This window comes from Nannizzia gypsea, genomic scaffold (assembly GCF_000150975.2).
Source record: "Nannizzia gypsea CBS 118893 supercont1.2 genomic scaffold, whole genome shotgun sequence".
NCBI classification, from domain to species: domain Eukaryota; kingdom Fungi; phylum Ascomycota; class Eurotiomycetes; order Onygenales; family Arthrodermataceae; genus Nannizzia; species Nannizzia gypsea.
Genome location: NW_003345200.1, coordinates 872,753 through 886,434, shown reverse-complemented (window position 1 = coordinate 886,434; position 13,682 = coordinate 872,753). Strand labels below are relative to the sequence as shown.

The 13,682-nt window shown below is 46.8% G+C and overlaps 5 protein-coding genes across 5 annotated transcripts; 2 read left to right on the top strand and 3 right to left on the bottom strand.

Moving 5' to 3' along the window:
• Positions 1–129: 129 nt before the first annotated feature.
• MGYG_02341 (hypothetical protein) lies at positions 130–1,879 on the top strand (the record flags this gene model as incomplete). Its single annotated transcript, XM_003174763.1, has 6 exons — positions 130–265; positions 574–645; positions 717–868; positions 931–1,065; positions 1,129–1,419; positions 1,469–1,879. 6 exons carry the CDS (start codon positions 130–132, stop codon positions 1,877–1,879), a joined length of 1,197 nt encoding a protein of 398 aa, XP_003174811.1.
• A 558-nt stretch (positions 1,880–2,437) lies between these two features.
• MGYG_02340 (hypothetical protein) lies at positions 2,438–5,943 on the bottom strand (the record flags this gene model as incomplete). Its single annotated transcript, XM_003174762.1, has 4 exons — positions 2,438–4,055; positions 4,116–4,946; positions 5,001–5,272; positions 5,335–5,943. 4 exons carry the CDS (start codon positions 5,941–5,943, stop codon positions 2,438–2,440), a joined length of 3,330 nt encoding a protein of 1,109 aa, XP_003174810.1.
• Positions 5,944–6,891: 948 nt separating this feature from the next.
• MGYG_02339 (hypothetical protein) lies at positions 6,892–7,825 on the top strand (the record flags this gene model as incomplete). The annotated part of the gene is made up of 3 exons (XM_003174761.1): positions 6,892–7,101; positions 7,170–7,766; positions 7,793–7,825. The coding sequence occupies 3 exons, from the start codon at positions 6,892–6,894 to the stop codon at positions 7,823–7,825; spliced, it is 840 nt and encodes a 279-aa protein (XP_003174809.1).
• Positions 7,826–7,938: 113 nt separating this feature from the next.
• MGYG_02338 (hypothetical protein) lies at positions 7,939–9,569 on the bottom strand (the record flags this gene model as incomplete). The annotated part of the gene is made up of 3 exons (XM_003174760.1): positions 7,939–8,887; positions 8,933–9,090; positions 9,144–9,569. 3 exons carry the CDS (start codon positions 9,567–9,569, stop codon positions 7,939–7,941), a joined length of 1,533 nt encoding a protein of 510 aa, XP_003174808.1.
• Positions 9,570–11,087: 1,518 nt separating this feature from the next.
• MGYG_02337 (hypothetical protein) lies at positions 11,088–11,605 on the bottom strand (the record flags this gene model as incomplete). Its single annotated transcript, XM_003174759.1, has 3 exons — positions 11,088–11,252; positions 11,320–11,359; positions 11,418–11,605. The coding sequence occupies 3 exons, from the start codon at positions 11,603–11,605 to the stop codon at positions 11,088–11,090; spliced, it is 393 nt and encodes a 130-aa protein (XP_003174807.1).
• Between the last annotated feature and the right edge of the window lie 2,077 nt (positions 11,606–13,682).

Sequence of the window (13,682 nt, the reverse complement as noted above, 5' to 3'; positions counted from 1 at the left end):
TTCAGAGGTAAAGTGCCACCCATAGCATCGGAAGAAGTGAAGACCAAAATCAATCTCTGATTACGTCCGTAATCTGTGGATTGATACTACCAAAATTCTGGAACTTGTCTCACTTTTCAGTACAGGAAGATGTTTTTTTATGCATTTCACTCAAATAACGTAACCCCTTCTCGTTTTATTAAACTCGAAACCGTTAAGGGATTACCTGTCGATTCCCAGTTCTTACTATACCAGTATGCATTGAAACATGAAAGACTAGATATTGGTACGCGGTCACTTTCCCTTGGATCTGCTGCGATATTCTCTAACCTATGAGTGTATGATAGTAAGGGAGAGCCTATCAGATATGCTCTGCAGCAGTCCGGATTTTAGCCCTATATACGCTTGTATTGCCTGCGCCGAATCTTGCAAGAAAAGCTCTATCCTTGTCCCCATATTCAAGGAGCTACTCACAAAAAATCGGTCAAAAAATTACATAGTTCCCCTTCTCAAGTAAGGCCTATTCCACTTTCCCCCATCTTGATTTCTTGATCTCACTCTGTGACTCGTTAAGATGCTGCATCCGTATTATAGCAAAGGAATTTTCACTAAACCAACAACCGAGACCTGAATATGTTGAAGATATATGTGAACTTTTCGAGAAATGTGAGATACCTATTATACTGAGCTCTATCGAAATAAAAAAGGCATAGTATTCTAATTTAGTTTCCTCTTAGTTGCCATTAACACCTGCCTAGATGAATTACCTGAACAAGAACTAATCCAATACTTTGAATGGTTTTCTTCCAATGGCTATAACTTAGTAGTCAAACATTACCGACAGCTGGAGGTAACATCTTCGACTCGGGTTATTGATTCTTGCATAAAGGTTTGAACAATATATAATGCATATGTTTGCCTTTAGTACTTTAATACTAATGCTTCATTTAGATCCTCGACAAGTTCCCCAAATGCCTGGGTGTTGATGCGTTATCTAGCATTAATCGGCGCATGTTTTGGTGCCAAAGTATGGCAACTTTGGCTCTTTTAGATATAGCCTATATGACCGAGAACCACATTTCAAAAGTAAGTCAATCTACTTCATCATCTCCATCTAACATAGTTACGTGAGTTCAAACAAGCTTGTAGGACCTATACTTTACCAGCGCAAGAATGCATCTACAACGGTGCCAAAGCTATGTCACGACCCATCATCAAGAGACTGCCCCGGAAGAATGGAGTAAGTTTTCTGAGGTTGTTCGTTCACTAATTGCGCTCTATTTCGACTCTGCAATTCGCTCGAACCAAGGGATAGAAGAGAGTATATGTGCGATACTGGGTATTTGTGATCCAAATTCAGATCCACAAGTACTTTGCATCCTTGCGGACCGAATAATATCTTCTGGCTTAACTACTCCGGCTGTCTATCGGGCCTTCCAAGTAAGTTCAAAAATTCTTACCATTATACCAATACTAATGATATATGTAGCGAGCTACTGCTTTGAAATTGACGTCTGGTGGTTTATGTGAAGTGTTGCATCATTTCCGTTGGCTCCGTTGTCTCTATCGATTTGGGCTTAAATGTGAGGAAAATTGTGCTAAATCTATTGTCGGTGAATCACACAAACTGGTAGACATAGCAACAAACCTTAGGCATGAGCTATCTCTGGAGATGACAAGGGAGCTCTGCTGGGAAATGCAGTGGCTACCAATTGCAGTGTATAACCAGTCCTTAGTATTTTACAAGGACATGAAGAACAGCATGAGCCAAGAATGGTTCAATGAGGCTATTAATCTAATCCAGGAGGTTGAACTCAAGGGCTGGGATACGGATTCTCTCTTTAGAAGAATGAGTGAAGCATATGGCGCTTTGACATGGAAAACTGATGACCCTTTATGACTTACAGCCTGGGTTGTCTAGAAGTATTATAAACAGTCGTTTCTGAGATACAGAGAAAGGAAAGCATGCGGATGGGCCCTCAAAGTGTACGCGCAGGAAATATTGATTTGAGCAACAAGAAATAGGAAATCCCTAAACAAATGGAAACGAGAGGTGTTAAATGCGCTCACCTGGGTTCTCGAGTTAAAAAAAAAAAAAAAAAAAAATCATGTAGTAATGCTGGCCAAGAAATGAAATGTAATGGAATGTCAAATAAATGACTCTGGTATCATAGAAGAGAAAATAGGAGGAGACAAGTTTGCGAACAGTAAATGAACTTGCTTGATCAAAAGTGGAGGACTCCGTCCAGACCGTATTATGCCGACCAACAAACAGCACACAAATTGATGCAAGAAAAATAACTGGCTATGCCAAACCTGGTAGAAGGAAGAGTTTGAAATGGAGCAATGAATGAAAGAATATGAAATGAGTGTTCAAAACCGAGGTGGTTAGGATATCGTAAGGGAAAGAAATAGGCAATTTTGTTCGCCGTTTAAAATATGAAAGACGCAGTTTAGGCTATCCTTCTCCATCTGCGTCGAGAGAGTTCGTTCGATGCCCCTTCTCTTTCCGCGCCTGGCCTAAGTTAGGAGTTGAGGGTATTCGACGAGCTACTCTGCCTTGTTTTGAAGCTAGTGGTGATAGGTCTTTGTTCCTGCAAGTGACTGGCGTGTTTCCATTGGAGTAGGAGTCATTCTTCGTTCCGTTCAGTTGAGTCTTCTTCATTTTGTCACCTAACGAGCGGACAGTTAGATCAAGTTCTCGCTCGAGTTCGCTGGCTCCCTGGAGGTTAAATTTATCGGATGAGACGTTGAGCTTTTTGCGATATGCACGGAGCGTACGGCAGACTTGCTCGGTGGACATATTAAGGCTTCCAAATTCACTAGGCGAGTTGCTATTAGGAGATGCGTTCCAATTTGGTTTGCTGGAGGTGCGAGTGCGAACTTCGAGCATCGATGGCCGCCGTACACTTCCATTGGCTCGGAGACTGCCGCTGCTTGTTTTGTTGGTCACAGCTCTCGACATATGCCGGGGACTAGGGGGTGAAGGAGACCGGTTGGCCTGGTTTCTGCTATCAGAATATGGCGCAGTCGGAGATCGACGAGGAGGAAGAGGCGGTGTAGATACTGTAGATACGCCATTGACACCGTTTTTGAAACCGCCTCCTAGAGTATATCTAGAGGTCTTTTTGCGGATACGTGGAGGAGAATCACGCACTGGGGTTGGCGTTGTCATGACATTATCAGACTTTTGGAATCCAGCCAATTCAGTCTTAGAAAGGATGCGGCGAAGTGGAGGTTTAGCTGCAGTAAGCTCCTTTGTTGGAGTCTCCTCTTCAGGGTTGGCAAGAAGATGCGGACTTTCCTGCAAGTATTGCTGTTGGGTAGAGAGATTCCACACCATGATTACCCCATCCAGTCCGGTGCTAATGAGTGTTCTTTTGATTATGCCAGAGGAGTTTGGCTCATTTGTTTCTAGAAGGATAACATCACTGACTCCTTCAGTATGACCGAATTCTCGGGTAAGGAGGGTATCCTTTTCCGAGTCGTACACCCTTATAGATTTATCAGTCGTCGAGACTCCAACCAGTAGCCTTGGACCGTATTCAGGGTAGTCCTTCTCGAGAATGAGGGAACTCATGACAGCGGTGTCACCACTCTCTGGGTCAAGAACACGGAAAGAATGAACCTGACGGCTAGAAGGTATGTGGTATCTCTGTATAAGGCGATCTATCGTGGATAAGATAAGCGTGTCAGGGTCGCCTGGAGGAGTTACTATAGAAACGGGCGATGCCTTCAGCGTAATCACTTTCGAGAGAAGAAATGCAACCGTGGAGACACCGTCATCCTCCCGAGTCATTCGTTCGCGAATAATAACTGTCCTATCAGCAGAAGAAGAGAGCAATCTCTTGCCATCTTTGGTGAATAGCAACTGCCCAACTGCACCAACATGTTCATCCATCGTTTGTATTACCTCGATTGAATAGTTATTGCTTTTGAATAATTGGACCATTCTATCACGCCCGCTGCTAGCGATTAAAGTGGCATCAGGGTCTGAGTAGATCGCAATATCCGTCACTTCAGCCCCATGAGCTCTAACTTCATTCTGGCATTGCCAAGTTTCTCCATTAATAGTCCTAATTGGGATAGATTAGCCAACGAGTAGATGTAATAGCCTAGTGACTACGCGGACTTACCTGACTACGCCATATCTATCTCCAGAAACGAACATTTTTATGCCATCTGCGGCACGTAAAACTTTCAGTTCGTTAGCATCCTCATCTTCGTCTGAAATTTGTTCCAAGTCGACTTTATATGTGTCGCAGCAAGTTCCTTCAACGTTCCAAAATCTGACTGTCCCGCCGCATGACCAGGTGAAAAAATCCGATGATTTGCTATTAGGGGTCTCAATAGCGCTGATACCTAATACTGAATCTCTATGTGCAGATACAGAAACATCTGCTACACTTTCGATGTTATCTTTGCTCAATGGATCTAGAGGACATATGCGTAGGGTCCGGGATGAGTCGACAGTTATCATATGCGTGTCGACTATGCCCATAGAAACAATCGAAGCCTTTTTTGGTGTAGGGCACGGTTGGGCATCGATGTTTGCCGAAGTTGGCGAAATCATTGGAGACGATCTCATCTCCTCTATTGAGCATTTTTCTAGCTGTCGGCCACGACCACCGAACCAAATGAAGCCAGAATTTCTATCCACGACAACGGATGAAACACCGATATCGAATTGCTTGACGTATTGAAGCTTTTGCTGGTTATTAGAGTCATCCAGAAAACAAACAACCCCTGAATCAGAGCAAATAATGGCTTCGGTGTCGGAAATATTAGAGACACATGTGAATGTGCTTTGATGCAAATTACCCAAGAGGCAATTTCTTCCTGACAATGCCACTGGTAGTGGGTTGCTAGATGTAACGGGAGAGTCGGCGTTGGGCCGTTGTTTCGACGGAGAACACGGCCTACCGGCATCTCCAAGCCTCCAAACCTTGACATGCCGTATGCCGACACTGAAGGTATCATTAGCTTAGGTATGGATTTGCGGGCATGAGTTGATGACATACGTGATTAGGTTATTCCCCATCCAACACATATCTCGAACAAAAGACGTGCATTTATTCGTCGAGTGAAGTTTCGCAGAGCCATTCCGAAGGCTGATCTGCCAGATATAAAGAAACCCATCGTTTATATCACCTAAGCTTGCTAAAAACTGTGAGTTGGGGCTGAACGCAAGGCTTCGAACGCCAAAGGTGTGTTCCGTGATTATCGAGAGGGGAACATCTGCGGGAGAGTCCTTGGCTGTCGAAAACAAGAGGATACGGGGGTTATAGCCAGTCTATGCGAGCAGCTGACATTAGCATTTGTGTCCAGGGGTAACATAGAATGTCCTGATCATACCTCTCCAGCAGCTAGAAACCTGCCATTGGGGCTGAGGGAAACACTTGTGACTGCCTTTATTCTCTCTCGCGACGTCCATGATTTTGACCCATTACTCTCTGTCCACTCTGCTGCGTTTGGTGAATTGGAGAACAGTGGCGAGTTTATGGATGTAGACAACCGTAGCGAGGCCTGTGGTGGTCTAAGTCGTGATTCCGGTGTGGTTGGCGGACCTGGAGGGTTATAGAAGGAAAGGACAGGGTTGACGCTGGTGGCCGTTGGTCGTGCTCGAAAGAAACGCTGGGACACAGACAGGTCCTCGTCCAGCTCGGCGAGAACGGCGGCAGAGCCTGCGCATAGGGCAAAAGAGCGAGAGGGTTCGTGATATGAGAAGCCATTTGGGCTTGAAGTTGTGGTTCCGATAACTGTTTGGAGGGAAAGCGTGGTGAGATAGCTCGTTGATTTGTACGGGGGTCTTGAATTCGACGCCGGTTTGAGAACGGGCGAGTTTGCGGGCGTTATCTTCAACGAGGCTTGGGTCGTTGACGATAGCTTGTTCTTGAGGCCGAGAGGAGTGCTGGTGTCGCTACTGGTGCTGGTGCTGGAACCGGCGCTGCTGTAATTTGCCATCTCCCCCTGCTCCAGACGCAAAGCTCTCTGTCTGATCTAGGCTAGCTATCATTTCAGATCGGGGCTGCATTGGGGCCCATCCAACGAGCGAGGCGGCTGTTTTCTGCAGAAGAGCGTGTCTTCTCTGCAAAGACTTATGTGAGAGGTCGATTTGTATTTTAATGCCTTCACGGGCAAAAGGTGTCGAGAACGATGTGCACCTGCACCTAAAAATTAAGCGGCGGCAGGGTTCTTCGCTGTGACGGGACGCTGTGGTTGGAGGGCCAGATCGAGATGTCGGCTCGCCCTGCATAAACGTAAACAAAGGCTTTCATTCACAGGACACGGTTTCTCCCTGCAAAAACGTACATTAGCACTTGAACGTCGTACCGGCGCCTCAGCAAGCTTGTTCCCCTACTTTTCAGGGCTGGAAAACAGCATGGAATATCCACTTTTGTTGTTACTCGTGATATGCTCAGGAGTAGCCCAGCTTGCTTGTAGCTTGACTTGGCCTGCGGGGAGCATCACAAAATATCCCTACAGGGGGCAAAAATAGTTCAATTGGCGAAAACCGACTACAATATCCACTAGTAAATCATCGCCGTCCCTAATATTCAATACAACGAAGCGTATCGAGTGTTCAGCTGCTTTTATATTCGAAAGTTGCTCCTTTTTTGCTCGACTTTTTTTATCTCGAGGCTGTTTATAGACTTCCTGATAGGGTTTAGACGGTTTATGTAATCGGTTTTATGTAATCAGATGAACTTGTTGTTGGTTTTGGGTTTTGCCAAGCCGGTAACTTAGTTTTTCCGGTTGGAGACTAGGGGTAAAGCTTAATCTTATTTTCCAAAGGGGTCAAGAAGAGCATCAAAAGACAACCAGCGCATCTATACAGAACAGTGCACATATACCATTTTGTAGCGCGGCGTTGGGGTTTTTTTCTTTCTAAAGGTTTCGATAATAGAAGCGATGTCGTCGTTTATGGATGATTCGATGATAGGCCGCTGGCTTTCGGATTTACTCATGGATGACCTGACTCGCAAATCAACGTCAAAGCCCCAGCTACGCCGTTTTATCCACCACGAAAAGCCGATCCGCTATATACGGTGTCTCGGCGGGGGCACCGAGGGCGACGTCTATCTAGTTGAGATTGAGGGTCACAAATATGCGCTTAAGGTGGTGAGTATTATGTATCCCTCCTCATGCCTTTGCCCTTGCTTGAACCACTGTAACCCATGGCTTTAAAGTTCAAACAATGGAAGTTCGATGCTCCCAAATCAATCAGACTTCGTCTGAAGGAACGAGAAACCCACTATTTTAGCCCTATAGCGAACGAAGCAAGGGCATTTGCTAGGCTGGATAGCATGGGCCAAAATGGCACCTGGGCTGTTAAGTGTCATGGCTGGATGAAACTGTCTGGTAAACAGCGGCCCAGGTTTCTCAGCCTACATACCCCATGGGCAATCGTTAAAGATTATATCCCTGATCCAATGACACTCGATGATGTTCCTGAAATACGGCAGAAAATGAAGATTGCTCGTAAAGCGCTTCTATTCCCAGACGACGCCCAGCCAAGAAACTATCGTGGCTCGTTCCTTGTTGATCTTGGGCGTGTCAAAACACATCCATACCCGCGGGTTCTGTGGTCAAAGAAAGAGTACCGGAAGTATTTTGAGTGTTTTGATAAGGATGCCAGTGAATGGGTGGAGTCTGTACAAGATGGTGAAGTCATTGATGGCTGGGTAAATGAGTATCTTAAAGAGGGCATGTTAAAGGGCATAATCTGGGCGGAAAAGCGCGGAATGTACGCAGAGGCTGAAAATTTACGGAAACTCATTGAAAAGGTAAGTAAGCATATACTTCTCTGAAGACTTTACCGCTATACTATTTCCTGGCTGGATAAATGCTAACCTTAAAAGTCACAAGAGCGTCTAGAGCAGAGAGAGAGAGCCAAAGAGAATGGGTCGATTGAATCAAAAGAAACACCAAAGATAGAAAATCAGTCTCATGAGGGATTTAAGGCCTCCGATCCCTACTAGGCGCTGGGGGGAGACCCATGCTTTCATCACCCTCATCGTCTTCGTCGGATATACCTCTTACCCATTGGGCATTTCCTTCAGGTGTCCGCCGTATATAATAACAACTTACTCCATCACCACCCGGAATTGGAACCCTATCCCGTATGAAGCCCCCGGAGCCACTTCTTGTGCGGTACTGCCATCGAGACTGCTCCGGTACCCAGCGTATTCTAGCAATCTCTTCCCTGGTAGGAGGTTGAGGCGATGGCTGATTAGGAGAAGATAAATGCTCAGCGGGCGGCGAGCCCGAAGACTGTCGTTGGCGTGGCGGTGTCATTATACCCCGAGATGCTTGCCGAGGTGATATTGTCATAGCATTATCCGGAGGGTTCTTAGAAACAAGCCCAGTTGTGTTGTGATGGTAGACTCCATTGCGAAGTACCCAGGCATCGAGGGGTGGGTATTCAGGCCCAATGGTAGTGTCACATCCAGGGGCAGCTGCCATCATATGGATCCACCACAGAGCAAGCTTGACAGTTAATTTTCCCTTTCCCGAATTGTCCCAGGGAATGCTTTTCATTTCCACGGGTCTGTACTCTCCACCTTTTCCGTCATCTTTGTATGATTGACTGCTAGGCATGTGGTCACTGCTGGACATATGTTCGCTACCCGGGATATGTTCGCTCGCATCACTCATGGATAGTGAAGCCAAACTAGAAGTGATGGAAGTTTGTCGAGGCCGGCCTGAAGATCGGTCGATTGACATGGCGCTAGTGGCGGAAGTAGTTGATATGTTCCTCAGATGGGTCTGCCTTTGGGGGGAAGATCGAGTGGCCGGGGGGCTAGACGGTACAAAGAGCGGACTGTCATGCCCTGCTGAGCGGGAGGATTGCTCAGCGACATTGCGAGGGGACCTCTTATTAGCGATCCCTGATAGAATCATCGCCCTTGAGATGCGTAGAACGACGAGCTCTTCCTAGGTAATCAAATACCCGTACCTGACGTTCCAAGTATCCCCGCAGTATTTGATCATTTGGGCATAAGGCCAGTAGTAATGCACCTTATCCTTGTTTGTCATGGAACGCCATTTTGATGATAGCTTTGTATCTCCTGGACATCGGTTAATAAATGGGGCTGGAGCCGAATTTGCCTGCACCCCAGCCCAGTCAGGGAATACCGGTGGCTGGTCAGCGGAAGGGTTACATTCTGACTCTCGTCTCGCAAATCGAGTGCCGGTAGGTCATATTGGGAGCGCCTTGCTCGACCTCCACGCGTCATATCAATGGCCAGGCCCGGATAGTTTGGGTGGTATCCTTCCCAAGCAATCCTCAGGCTCTCGTTGACGGGGGGCACGACCGTTCGAGTTAAGAGGTGATCGAGGGAGTCTTCATCGAATATTTTGAGCTCAATGTTTCTCACGGGAGGGGAGATTTCGGGCAATGGATAGTTAACATGTGCACTCAAAACGTCGCCGTAGCAAGAAATCAGGGTTGCATAGGTAAAATCCTTCCAATCCACAACGTGGATTTCTTCTTTAGAGTCACATTTCGACGGCAACCCTTGTAGCGAACGGGAGTGGTCCACTTCCGGGTTAGGCTGGGTAAGGTACTCAAGAAGCGTGGTGGCCATTGTGTGGCTGTATTAGCGAAATCAACCAAAGAAGAGTAGAGAGGTATGAAAGGCAGTGCGTTAGGATTGAATATTGATAATAGAGTGATTTTCGGATTCTTGCGTATTCTGTGTAATGATAACTTTCCATTAAGGGGGATTTAGGAGGGTATTTATAGACAGTCCTTCAATGTCTAATATTATTTATAGTGAGGATGTTGAGTGAGCCTTGAGAGCGAAGTTGGACAGGGTGGTAGATGGTCAAGAGTACGCTTTCTTGGTGGCAGGGACCAAAAACCCGGTGTGGTGCGCTGTCCGCCAGGCAGCAGCCACCCCTGATGAAAGCAAAGAGGGGTGAACTGCCAATCAGTTCCGTAAGCGCCCATCCGTATGGAACTATATCTAAGCCTCATCTGCCGGGCACATGAGGCTTGTAAACCTGGTAGGAAAATCACTGGATGGGAGCTTCCAAAAACCTGGCGCTAAGGCGACATGAGGCTTTCGGGGGCTAAGCCCTCCGATAATCATGTTGGTTAGCCCATAACTTCGGCGGTTGGGCAGATATCCATGGTTTCAAGGCCCAGACAGGGGTATAACAAGTCCATATGTATAGCATCCTCTTCCAAGGCGTAACTTCGTAATATCCTCCAGGTATTTCCATACATTAAAATAACCGAGTCAAAAGAGTGAGCCCACGCTGGTGGTCAGCTGGTTAAAACTATATTTTGACATACCAATATAATGGTACGGGTTGTGGTGGTACTCCACTTCGAGTTGCTGGCAATAACAAGCTGCAGCCCCATGCCAAACGAACTACTAAGTTCTCCAAACTAGTAGGGCCGGTTCCAGTAGTTACCACCAGTAACAAGGTCGAGGGCCAATTTCCTTAGGAAGGCGGATATAATTCAACAGGCGATGGCTATAACCTAGAAGGCCGCGGAGTATCTCAGGCCCGCACCCTCTTTATTTAATATCTCCATAGAATAGTTTAGCAAAGTGCTTCTCACACCTTATCTTTTGGAATACATAATTCCCCTGACTGTCATGGCATACGTTAACGTGGGCATTATTTGGCACCATATTGCTGTGCCTCCTCAGCCAAATTGCATATGTCAAGTCTAGGCTCTGGCTTGCCGCCGAAGTGGGTATCTTTCACTCTATACCCACCGACCCCGCCAGGAAAGCGGTTAGTGAATATCATAACTGTTGGATCTAGCGGAAAAGGAAGAAAGCAAGCGGTAAAAGGCCAGCTCTGCTGTTCGTCAGTCATGTATGTATTCCGTGTTGTTGTTTGCCAACTTGAAGTCCAGAGTGCGGCTTTTAAAGTATTATGGATAATAGTTTCTCCGATGACTTCATTTGCCGATCCGAACCCGAAGCTTAGTGGGACATTTCATTCACTACACTAAATCATAAGATGAAGCTTTCTCTATAGTTATTATTGATTTCACTTGCAAGACAGCCAGAGTGAAGGAAAGAGACAGCTGGATGGCGACCAATATCCGAAGGTATAGGTGAATCCCTGAATTTTAGCTATTTTTAGATGTTGAAAACGTCATGTAAACTACTGTCTCCAGAACTTTGGGTCACAATGCTGGCGGTTAACAACTTGCGTGACAATGCGATGGGGCTACCTTTGTTCCATGGATGTCCGATTGCTCCATACGGATGCCATACGAACCATCCACCGGTCCAGTCCGCGGCCTAGGGATTATTAGGCTGGGGACGGGGATGGTATAGGCCTTAGGTGCCGGCGATGCTTTGAACATACCAGGCCATGTCGGGGCCGCTGTACAAGGCCATATCTGATCCTTCAAAAACAAACTTAGCATCTCCGTTCAGACAGGGTTTGGAAGAGGAGAGTTTTACGCATGGATTCTAGCCCACCCACGGTGTAGTGATTCCACCGCCCTTCCAGGCTTGATGTCACTGCCATAGTCGACAGTAAAGTTGAGTGAAAAGGCCGTCTCGGGCCAAGTGAATGATGGAAGAGTCGTGTTGGTGAAGGCCCTATCACTGTTCTCGCCCCGTGCGTCATCTCCGTCTCTGATGCCCATGAAATCAAACGCATCATCCAGACCGAAGACTGGCCTGAGTCCGAAGCAGTCTATGGAACTTCCGCCAGGATCCCAACCAGCCAACTCTCGTCACGTATACCGACAAATAGGCGTACACCAAGCGCAAAGGACTCATCTCGTCCATGTCCGGTGCTCGCTACATCCGCAGCATGCAGCCAGCTATGCAAAACTACATCGCGGTGCTACTCAAGCATATAGAAAGCCAGTGCCACAGCTCCCAGGGAGGCAGGGACGAGGCCGACATGCAGCATCTCATCTAAAGCGTGGCAGTTGATATTATCGAAATCATCACCTTTCAACCAGAGCTTCCATGTTGTTAAAAATGGCTCGCACCCCTTACCGAACCAGCTAAAAAAGGCACTCAGGCTGACTAGTGTCCTGCAGTTGATCATGTATTTGCTGCTTGCCCTTCTACAATAATCCATCAACCAAACCAACCTAGTCCTTGATCTCTCTAGCAAGCGAAAAGAAACTGCCATGTCAGTGCCAACCACACCATCAAGCGCTCTTCACGACAATATTACTGATACAGGGTCCAGCTCCGCACTGTCAACTCTAGGGTGAAAGCGGAAGTAAACTGCATTAAACGCATACCAGAAAGTTCAAGCAAGAGCTCAAGAGGTTTTACAGAACAGTGGTAATCATGAAGATCCATCTCTTGCTTGAGGCAACGGAGGCGTGATAAAACCGAAGCTATCCAAAGCCGAAGCCGTCGTATCCCTGGCCGCTACGTCAATTAGTCACATTAATTTCGGTGCTGGCTTGTTTTGTCTTGAATCTTGTTGGGTACCAACAGTTTACATCCCCACCCGTCTACGAAGGCTTCTCCGCCATTATAGAGGCTAAGAAAATGTCTGTTGACGCTTGCTTAGAACGGGCTCTTGCCTATATAGCGTCGGCCTAACGACATCTAATGAACCTCAACACCCAGAGAATAGTTAATGTTATTTATGGCGTGGTATCCGACGGGATCGTGTGGCAATTTTTACGTGTAGATGGCAAAAAACTCCTCTCTCCGATTGTTTCAAGACTCTTGCCGACTGTGGCAGAACCCAACCCTACCTCTTCATAACCGAATTGTCCGGGTAGACATCGAGTCATCGCCTCATACCAGCCGTCACATAATGTTTTCGGGCAGCCAAAGCTGTGGCATGAACAGGTAGAAGCAGATATTTTCCCTGACCCATCTTCACCATCACCAAGGATTGATACGAAGCAAATTAGTTCGTCCGCACCTGAATGGTATTTTATTCAGCGATCCGGGCCCTACGTCAAGGTACAGCATATATTTACTCTGTACTCTCGGTAAACTAACATTCTGTCAACAATATAACAAGTCTTCTGCGCCAGTCAGCGCGGGCTCGTCCTTTTGGCTCAGTCGTTTGTCACATTCTATAGTTGGTCGAGGAACCGTCTGCATCAAATGTGGAAGACAGTCAAGAACAGGAGGATAGAAAGATTGCGGGAGTTGGTTAATTCAACTAACTGGCAACAGGCATCATTTCAATCATTCTTATTGATTGTATCGATATCAGCATCAGCTTGTGCCTTCCCTTAGGCGGACTAATCAAATAATATTACCCACTTAGCTGCGTCGTCAAATTGGAGTTGACTTAAACTTCCTCGGAGTAAATATCCTGGAACTCCCTACCTACCAACCCTGATCATCAGAGCAAACATGTCGACCTACCGGGTTTTCGGGCTAGATCGATAGGCAGCGCGGGAGCATCCGCACCCCTGGAAGCTTGACCAGCCAACCAACAAGTTACAGTAACTCGTTAGTGAGTGATCCGCCCGATGCCCCAGATCCTCCGTATTTGGCCCGGCCTGGAGCTAAGTTAAGCTCGGTGACGCCAGCATGCATTAGGACGATCTCCTTTGTAACGTTCCCGGGCGACGAGTTTAAAAACTAGCTACAGTAGTAAGTTAAGCATGCTAGTTGGACCTGCCCAGGGGGGTGAACTTTACTGTCTCTTATCACCGATGCGCGATGGACTTAGGCCTGGTTAACTAGTTATGGTGTTAATTGAATGGTTAGTAGTTAGCAAACTCCGAA